An 11,230-nucleotide genomic window follows, 5' to 3' on the forward strand; every position below is an offset into this window, starting at 1 on the left:
CAACCATGTACCATAAATTTGTATAATTGATTTACAGAAAGAAAAACCTATGATACATGGTTGATACGCCCAGAAGAGACGGTGGAATATTCCATTTCCAACAGCACATGTCCCGTCTGGTGTATACGCGGGCAATGTTTCCAACTTGACAATAGTCCCGGGAGCATATTATTTTAGAGCCAACAGGTATTTTGGAAGTTGTTTGTAAGACTCCTCTCAATTGCCAAACACTTTTTCAACAGCCTTTGTCCTAGCTATCCATGCCTTCCTATATGATGGAGTGTACTCGTACTCTGCCCTAATATGCGAGATTATTGTACTCGCCTTTAACGATGGATTGTCACCAATGACAACAATATTTCATCGCATATTAGCTGAGAGCTTAATTTCCGATGATCATGCATTGGGTTTGTCATCATGCATGTGTGATTTGGACCCATGGATCCAATCTCCCAAGACTCGCTCCTCTTCCGGTGCGAAGCTGACAACCTAAAAAGGTGGTGCTCATTCGGACAAAAAATTTATACCTCAATGCGTTAGTTCTGTCAACTCTGAAATTAGTTGATAACTGCATGTGTAATTTCTTAATGGCTTTTACACATTCCTCTTTTGTGCGAAATGTGTCTCCTTGTTTCAAAGATTCTTGCATTTGCACATAAGGATTGTACCATATATTGATGAAGGTTCATTGAAACCCAAATTCAACCTTGTCATGTGTTATGGTGGATAGTATACATGACTAGCTGGTATTGGCTCCTCTTCCTCATCAGCGTTCACCATTGAATCAACCATGATCTCGACTTCTTCTTCGTCATCTGGAACATTCACCTCAGCTTGTTCGTCATCAGTTTCACAAAACACTTGTGACTGATCAATGAACTGAGACACTTGTTGTTGATGTGGTAATATATACAACTCTATATCGTTGTAACCAGATTGTTCGTGACTGACAAACATATGTTGAACATCGTCATCACCTCGAATCTTCTTCTAATAAAACTTCACCTGGTTTTCTGCAAACCAAACCAGATTTTTATAGATGATTTGGCCCAGATTATTGCACAACAACTTCTTTTCTATTCTTTGTTTCAAATGTGAAAAATTTGATCGTCGATTTATTGTAAACCGAGTTACATCTTTGTTTCGAAAACAAAAACCGAATAATTTAGGATCAAATATTTCACCTTCGATATGGGCATTAATCATGTAATTTTGTGAGGAAGACATTTTTTAAAAATCTAACTTTCTTTTCTTTACTAAAACTGAATGCATTGCTAAGTTGATCATCTGCATAGACTAAATTGCATAAACATTGAACGCATTGATCACTTGTTTCGTCTGCACAGACTTGACCATGCATGCAGTGAAAATAATCCACATGCAGTGACAAGAATGACAAGAACACACATGCGCCCAGGGAATCTTTGTAGCAAGGAATCTATGTGCCATAATATTCCAAACAGGTGCTCACTCCCTAGGCGCCATAAAGCAACATGGGTGCCAAGAGGAAGGGTGTCCCTTCCATTCATTTACACCTAGGTTCCAAGAGGAAGGGGGCATCTTCCTTGCATGTGACTAATCACATGCAGGTTCCAAGAGGAAGGGCGCATCTTCCTTGCATGTGATTCTTCACATGCATGCGCCTAAGACTAAGGCTAGTCTACTTTTGTCATTGCATGCAACCAATCACATGCTTCGTAGGTTGCAAACCTACTAACTCACTCATCTATAAATAGCCTTCAAATCACAATATCAAATCATCTCCAACAATACTCATATATACTCTTTCTTTGCCACATTATTTCTCTGCCACACTCAAGCTCTGCAATATCAAATTATGTCTCTGTTAACTATGGGTGATGAACAAAGAGGAACACTCGAGAATATATCGACATTTATATGTTATCACTCTCTTTTTACTTATTCCATTTTTAAGTCGTATACCTTTGTTATCTATGTTTGTATTATGTGTTTCTTCTTCTTATTGCATTTCTTACTTATGTGTTATTAGGATCCAAAGCGTTTTCGATGTTGTGTACATGAATATGTACCCCACAATCCTTTGATAGAACCATATATTAGAGGATGTGGATTTGGAAATCTCCTTAACATTGTCTCGTATTCGATGGACTACAAGTTCATTCTTGCTTTGTTGGAGAGGTGGAGACCCGAGACCCGCACATTTCACCTTCCTATTGGTGAGTGTATTGTCACACTTGAGGACGTATACATGTTGTTGGGTCTCCATATAAATGGAAAGGCCGTGAATGATAGAGTTAACCAAGACAACTCTATCTGTAATGAATTATTGGGTGCCCCTTTGTTCGACGACCAAACTGAGGGAGAGTCATTCGGTCAAGCAAGGGGACAAGGTATAAATTTAAAATACCTTAAACAATATTATGCGAGTATAGTATTGTTCGAAGAATCAACCGAGTACGAGAAAATAATTAAAGCTCGGTGTTATATTATAATTTTATTTGATAATTTTTTATTTCCAGAAAGTACAGGTAATTCAGTAAATATTATGTATTTATCTTTGTTGCGCAACATTAATAAGGTAAGCACATATAGTTGGGATTCAGCTGTGTTGGCCCATCTATATAGTGCAATATGTAAAACTGCAAAAAAGAATACATGTACGTTTTTTTCATGTGTGTATTTGCTACAAGCATAGGGTTGGTCAAGAATGTCTTCGCTCGCCCCGATAAACGAGAATACATTTGTTTTCCCGTTTGCAACTAAGTAAGTCTAACACTTTACCATTTAGTTAATTATATTTTATATTACAATTAACTGTAAATAATATTCTTCACTTTTTTTATCTAAGGTGGTCAGTAAGGGGGATGAACTACAATAGGTGTCTGAAACACGTTATTGTAGTCTATCGCAATCTATTGGACCACATTGGACATGATGATGTAATACTCCTACACAACTATATTTTAATTTAAAAATACTTATCAAATTATTTTTCATCTAATCGTTTCATATTGTTTTAAAGTTTATCTGAAGACCATATTTGGGTCTTGATCATGATGTGAACCATGACGATGTTGCAGTTTGGACAGCGAAGACACCGATTATCCTATTCACTATGGTGGAAATGCACCAGAGTGACCGGGTCAAACTGTAGTTTGGCATGCAACAACAGATTCCAGAACCTCCCACATGTTTGGGGAATTGGCATCAAAAAAGGGTTGATGCACAATGGGATTATTATGACTGGAGAGACTTTGCAAAAGAGATGTGTCTTCAATGGAGGAATCAACGACAACACATCTTAAACGAACCAGCCATCTATGGTGCAAGACCAACTCAACAGTATATGGCATGGTTTAGGTCGGTAACAACCCAACAATTTGTATCTGAGCCGCGGTATTTGATGGATCCACGCCAACTAGCTTCGTCATCGTACGCCCCACAACAATTCCCCACCCAACACCAATGTCAAACCACTCAAACCCAACAACCAACCTCACAACATCAACATACCACATACACACAACAACCAAACACCTAACCTCGCAACTCGTTCATGTCATCCAACCAACAACCAACTATCCAACGTCGCAATCCATTCATACCACTCATCCAACCACAAAACCAAGAATCAAACCCTGCAACCACAACTGTCTATAGCCTAGATGATTCATATGGGTCACTTCATCGTAGCCCCCGGCCAATGACCACTCAAACATCCCATCACCAAAACGCACAACCATTGTTTAACTATAATACGCCCCAGAAACCATTGCTTAGTTTCCAAAACGATTCAATGGCCCAATTTGGGCAACTATACCGTCCCCAATCCACCTAACCCCAACGACCTAACTACGATGACATGGACACCAAACTCCATTACGGAAGCGTCGTTGGCCAGAGCCCCTCCGGATATTGGGAACAAATGATGACACATCTGTCAAATACCGCTGGAACTTCCGCCGGACCTTTCCACCAGCCATCATTCGATCAGGTCGGCACACAAAGACCTCAAACACCTCAAGAAAATCGTGGGAGACCTCGGAGACAAACTAACACATCTGGATGTGGAACAGGGGGACATTTCGATCGGGCCAGTCATTAAATTTTTGTCAATCCAATATAACCAATTATTACCACATGAATAAAAAAAATTACATTATTCTTTTTTATTTGATAAATAAACAAAATTAAAAATTAAAAAAAAATAATATAAGGGTGTATGCGCCAGATGAATTGGCGCATACACCACATGCACCACTCAGGCGCCAGGGGCATTGGCGTCTCCTCATGAGGGTCAATGCATGCGCCAAGAGCATTGGCGCCTCCTTCTGACGCATCCTCTTCTAAATGTGGTTATTTTGATTTTTTTTAAAATATTTATTATTTTCGAATTTTTTTAAAAAAATAATCATTTTAAAAAAAATCACTTTCTCACAATTAAAAAATCCAAAAAATAACCCAAGTCTCACTTACACTTACACTGATACACAAAAATGCAGTAGAAAAAACATTCTTCTTTCCTCTATAACACACATAAAAATCCACAATATACCGAATTGACACCACAAAAAATAATACTCCTTCTCACGATAAAGTTTCAGAAAAAAACCAAACAACATCGTCCTTTTCATAATGCCATATCCTTCAGGTAACACCAAACTTCATATCATCACCCACCTTCATCACTAAAATACATCACCTTACTCTCCACCGACCACAAAAGGACAAGCAAGAGAAACACACAAAAAAGGTCACCAAAACTCACTCTAAATCTTCCAATTCTCAACCTCAACTATCATTCCATCATCATCTCCACAATTTACTAACAAAAACAAAGCATCACCACCATTCAACACCATACAAACAGTGAATCACAATAGCACATCCAATATTAACCAAACTTCCATCTCCATTAAACCTCCACATTTATCTTCATAACTAATAACATAAACTCAAACAACACCAACTCATTAACAATAACAAAAGTATAAAAAAGAGAACACGTCAAACACACTACCGCTCGTCAAGCGCACACAAATGATGTCTCACTTCTTCCCTCTTACATATTTCCAACGGCAATCATGCACTGCTAATTCTTGACGTTATGAAGCTTACTAGCTGCCCTGAACATTTGATCACGTACATTCCACATCAAAATTGAGTACTTCTTATGGAGGAACTTGTTGCACACAACCGTTTCCCAATAGTACGTCTGCCAAAACATTCTACCAACCACCTCTCATAACTTCCCTCCGACCATGCAGTCTCCTACTTATATTGTCATAGGATTTCCTCTAGCTCGCTGAGAATTCAGTCGACTCACTCTTCTATCACGGAATCGCAGTTCATCCTCAAGCACAACCAGAACCTCGCCTTCTTGAATCTGCCACTATGCTGACTTCTTCGAGTTTCAAATGCTCTAGAGCATCTGTTATAGGGTCGCACGTATCCCATCCTAAGCATAACAACGAATGCAACGACTTCTTGTTCATGCTTCTGATCATTCTCCTTGGAAGCATCTTTGGCTCTTTTGAAACCGACATTGCTTCTACTCACTAGAGATCTTGTGTTAAACCAATCCAAAATACTATCAATCTAATCTAGCGTTTTTCACCAATCAATAACGAAATAACCACTCATCGAATTGGCAAAGATACGACGATTGTACATAAATCCCATCTCAGGTATTTATGCGTATAGTGATTCTGTAATACTCTGACGAAACATGGGAAAATCCACAAACGCATAACTCCGACATTACTCACGTGGAAATTACCACTCAGGGTCTTCTCATAAGTATAGCATTAGAATTTGATCTATCTTATTATTGCCTGCTCAGGAGCTAAGCCATGCATGGTCCCTTACATTTAGAACTGAGACAGGAATGAAAGTACCTCCCTGTAACTCGTAGGTCATGGACTGGATTCAAGCCATATATGAGTCATTTGAAGGTTCTTTGTTCGGTTGCGTATAGACATATGTTACAGTTAACAAGAGAATCGTAATAAGTATGAACATGGTTTTTGATGAATTGAGGGACTAGTAGCATGCAATAACTGATTACCAGCCAGTTGTAACCGGTCACAAAAGTCTTGGAACTGTTCGTGGAGTGTTTCAAAGGGAAGAAACTACAATCGGTGAAAGTGTAGGAAAATTCCAAAGTTGAAATAATCAAGCACAAGGCTCGATTAGTGTAAAGGATTTTTTCAAAAAGAATACATATACTTTGATGAAGTATTTGCGCCGGTGGCTAGGATTGAAACAATTAGGCTAGTTGTTGGTATTGTAAATAACAACAATTGGTCCATCTACCAAATGGATGTCAAATTTGTATTTTTGAATGGTCCTTTCGAAGAGGAATTGTATGTTGCACAACCACCTGGTTTCGTAATGAAAAAAAAAGAATCCAAGTTTTATAGATTGAGGAACGCGTTGTATAGGCTGAAGCAAGCACCAAGAACTTGAAAACAAGAGAATTGATGGATTTCTAAAGGAGATAGGATTTGATAAATATGTATCCGAACATGGTGTGTATGTGAAGAATGATACAAGCAAAGGAGTGATCATCCTATGTCTTTACGTCGATGATGTACTAATTACGGACATTAATGAAGGTTACGTTACCGAATTCAAGGATGATTTAATGAAGGAGTTTGAGATGACTGGCCTTGGTATCATGACATATTTCCTTGACATTGAGTTTCACAAGTCCGAAAAGGGACTGCTAACATATCAAAGGAGGTATGCATTTGAGATATTGAAGAACTTTGAAATTGAAATTGAGCATTTTAATGTGGCCATTACCCCTGCAAAGCCAAGGTTACAGCTATCAAAGAATAAATATGATCAGGATATTAATCCAACACAATATAGAAGGTTGAGTTGATCATTGTGGTACTTGTGCAATACGAGACCGGACTTGTCATATAGTGTGGGCATAATGAGAAGATTTACGGGGAAGTCAAAGACATCCCACTTGGCAGCAGTCAAGATAATTCTAATATACGTCAAAGATTCTATTGGTTACGGAATTTTGTTTCCCATAATACATAAAGATAGAAGCTGCAAATTACTCGGTTATACCGATTCAAACTAGTATGGAGATAAAGATGACAGAAAATTCAATGTTGGATACATCTTTATGTAAGGAGAAACACCAATCTCTTGGTGTTCTAAGAGGGAACCAGTTGTGGCACTCTTCTTGTATGGCTGAGTATATTGCAACGTCTATGTGTGCATGTCAAGTTGTATGGTTGATGAATTTTATGAAGGAATTGTGCAACGAAAAGTATGAAGTTGTGACTTTAATTAGAAATCATTTCCGCTATAAACCTTGAAAAGAATCACATTGCACATGAGAGAAGCAAGCATGTAGAAATGAGATTTCACTATTTGAGAGAGCTTGTGAGTGAAGGAAAATAGATGTTGGGGTATTGCAAAAGTGAATATGAAGTGTTCGAGAGGTTGAAGAAGTATGTGAGTACGGAAGACTTGAAAGGACTTGAATTAAGGTGGTGTGTTAAAGAAAAATATAATTCAAGTAAGGAGTAACCGGTTACCACCCCTTCCAGTAACAAAATTATCAAAACAGAATTTCATATAACCGGTTACAAGTTTGATGTAACCATTCTCCAGATTTTTATATTTTTGAAGTCGGAAGTGTTTGTAACCGGTTACGGGTTTTATGTAACTGATTACATGGTTGAATTTTTTTTTTTCATTTAGTTGGTTAGCTACATTGATATGCATTGTTGTATATATACCTCATGTTGAAATGTTAATGAATAGTCATCATTTTCACCTCTCTCTCTCCCACACACAAAAAAACATTGTGATTGGATTTTTCCAAAAAAATACTTAAAACAGCTTTGAAAATTGTTTGTCTTATAGTTAAATCTTCAATTCTCAATACGTCCATGCATGCATGTTTCCTCATATTCAACCGTATATCAAAAAATCTATTTTGAGGGTCGGTAAAAAAAATCAGAAACACCTATTTATTTACAGATATTTCAGTCCGTTGAAATATATCAAACAAGATATCTATAACAAGATCACACTATTACTTGAATCACAAAAACTTCCTACTCTAAACTCTGCATTCTCTAAATGAGCACGTCACGCGCAATATGTACATTTTCAATAAAAATTGTTGATCGGATCTATGTGTAGTGCATTTCTATTTTCTCATTTCACTTGATGGAAAAAAAAAATGTTACCAAAACGTATTAAGTACGGTTGATAAAACTGGAGAGTTTCTCAATACGGTATTAAATGTTTGCTTTATACCTTAAAATACGTCTTAACAAGTGTTTGATAAGTTACACATATACATTCTTTTCTCTAAAAAAACTATTAAATGACGTGAGACGGTTGTGATGAATTGGATAACAACAACAATCAAATTATACGGAAGCAGACACAACAAAGAGTTCAATCCGTCTTGAACAAACAAACGAACAAACAAACAAAACATACAATTATTAAAAACACCCTTATGTCACGTTCTTCTGTGTCCTTTTCTGCTATTAGTTACTATAACACCACCACAACCATTCCTTTTCTAGCATTGCAGCTCTACACAAAGTATAGTATACACAGTTTCTCATTTTAACTCTCTCCTTTACTTATGGGGAATCCCACTGCATCCTCTGGTAAGTTTTTGTTACCTTATTCAAATTCGGAAACTTTATTGGTTTTCTTTTACAGTGTTCTTATTGTATCTGTTTTGGCTAAATTTGTTTTCTTTCATGTGGTGTACCAGAGATTGAAATTGATACTGATTTTAAGGTCCATGTGTTCTCTTCATCATCTGAGGTGAGATTCTTAAGCCTCGCTTTTTTGTAGCATCTTTGATTACCTAATACAATCAATAAGTTGAAGTTTTGCACTTTTCATTTGCTTTGAATTCTTCAGTTACTGGAAAAGCTTCATCAAACATGGAGTTCAGTGGAGAAACAACCATATCCAGCTATGTATTCTAGTGTCTATGGAGGTATCATACTTGATCCGGCAATGATGGTAATCCCCATAGATGATCACATGGTACATAGAGGCCATGGTGTGTTTGATACTGCTATTATTTTACAAGGGTAATGATTCTTTCTTTTTTCATGTAACAGAACATTATTGAACTAATTGGTTAGGTCAAATAGTTAATAAGCTTTGTTTCAAGTAGATTCGACCGGGTAGCACCCGAGTTCGACTTTTGGTTTGAACATTTTTTTGTCAGACTTTACTTACTTCTCTGATATTGATGTTTATATTGTTTGTTTCTCAAGATACCTCTATGAGTTGGATGTTCACCTTGACCGTTTCTTGAGATCGGCTTCCAAAGCGAAGATATCCTCGCCCTTTTCGCGATCGACTCTTCGAAGCATTCTAATCCAACTAACCGCGGTCTCAAAATGCAAGAAAGGAACATTAAGATACTGGTTAAGTGCAGGTCCTGGTGATTTCTTGCTGTCATCATCAGGATGTCCAAAACCTGCATTCTATGCAGTAGTCATTGATCATGATTTTTCTCAGTGCAAAGAAGGCGTGAAAGTGATAACTTCCAATGTAGCAATGAAGGCACCTTCGTTTGCCACAATGAAAAATGTGAACTATCTTCCTAATGTACTTTCGGTATTGGAAGCGGAAGAGAAAGGAGCGTTTAGTTCTGTGTGGATTGATGAGGTTGGTTATATCGCTGAAGGACCGAATGTGAATGTTGCTTTCGTAACTCGAGAAAAGGAACTTGTTATGCCTTGTTTTGATAATATATTGTCTGGTTGCACTGCGAAAAGGCTTCTTGAACTTGCACCAAAGTTGGTTGAACAAGGTGTTCTCAAAAGTGTGATAACTAGAAATCTGAGTGTTGAAGAAGCTAAAGGTGCTGCTGAAATGATGTATGTAGGTAGCACTCTTCCTGTGCTGCCTATCATCATGTGGGATGATCAACCAATTGGTGATGGTAAGATAGTGACAGATACTATCCTTGTTTGACATGATTATCTGTTAATTTTTCGGTCGAACTCTGAATTATTCGGATCGCTTTTCCACATTGTAAGTTTTAGTTGCTCAATTGTCTTTGTTTTTACAGGTAAGGTTGGAGAATTAACAATGTTAGTTTCGGATCTGCTATGGGATGATATGGTAGCTGGCCCTGAGACACAGAGACTACTTGTTCCTTATGTTTAGTGAACAAACATACAAAATAATTTGGGGATACATGTGTCTTATGTTCCTTGGTTGTATTGATTTACAATGTGATTTCTGTCTGTATTTGCATTCTGAATTTCAAGTGTGAACAAGTTCTGAAGCAGTAGATATTTGCTGCTACACAAAAGTTATACTATGTCAAATAATTCTTGAACTGTTCCATGTTGTTTGTGTTGTTTTAAGGGGATTGTTCGCTAGATCTCATGCCTTATTCATATATTTTGACGAAATTTTTAAAAAACTTACGATTTGAAAATTGAAATCCGGACGCACCCCAACTATGAAAAATACAAGCAATAAACATTGAAATTTAGATTCACTTTTAGTTATCACGTCGACATAGCATAAAACAAACAATTTAATCTAGCATTGTGTCTGGATATTGAAATTTAGATTCACTCGTATTATCACAAACACGGCACAAACAATAATTTAACAATCTGGTATAATGGTTTGTCCGGATATTGAATTCCAGATTCACCTTGTTATCACAAACACAAAACACACTAGTAATGTGTGACCTTTAACATAAATTTAATATAACATAGTTCAGGACATTTTATCATCTTTAGAATATATGTTGTTGATCTTGTAAGTGTCGCATCCACCTCAATTGGATTCTTAATTACATAACAATAAAATATATTTCATATAACACTTACATTTGCATCTATCTTCGGCTCAAACTTACTTAACTGATTGTCACTGTAATGTAAGAGATTCTTCAATTTGAATTTTAAACTATCTTCGGCTCAAACTTACTTAACTTAATTTTCCTTTCATTATCAACGGATGATAAATGATTTTTGATCTTAACCACTCTCTGATTGTCACTGTAATGTAAGAGATTCTTCAATTTGAATTTTAAATCTACAAGAGAGGAATTCATCCTAAATTCAAAAGGAGACTTCATGTTAACGTAAACAAATGCAATATATCAATATTTTTTTTAATTTTTAGTGTTTATATTAGCAATATATGAGACATGTTTATGAAATTTTAAATCATTATACACCATACAAATATAATCTTGTCTCAAAAG

The 11,230-nt window shown here is 36.7% G+C and overlaps 1 protein-coding gene across 1 annotated transcript; it reads left to right on the forward strand.

Moving 5' to 3' along the window:
* Positions 1–8,435: 8,435 nt before the first annotated feature.
* Positions 8,436–10,342, forward strand: LOC127086296 (D-amino-acid transaminase, chloroplastic). Its single transcript, XM_051027031.1, has 5 exons — positions 8,436–8,639; positions 8,750–8,802; positions 8,902–9,077; positions 9,267–9,940; positions 10,070–10,342. Exons 1-5 carry the CDS (start codon positions 8,615–8,617, stop codon positions 10,165–10,167), a joined length of 1,026 nt encoding a protein of 341 aa, XP_050882988.1. The 5' UTR covers positions 8,436–8,614; the 3' UTR covers positions 10,168–10,342.
* The last annotated feature ends 888 nt before the right edge of the window (positions 10,343–11,230 follow it).

Source organism: Lathyrus oleraceus, chromosome 5 (genome assembly GCF_024323335.1).
Source record: "Lathyrus oleraceus cultivar Zhongwan6 chromosome 5, CAAS_Psat_ZW6_1.0, whole genome shotgun sequence".
NCBI lineage: Eukaryota > Viridiplantae > Streptophyta > Magnoliopsida > Fabales > Fabaceae > Lathyrus > Lathyrus oleraceus.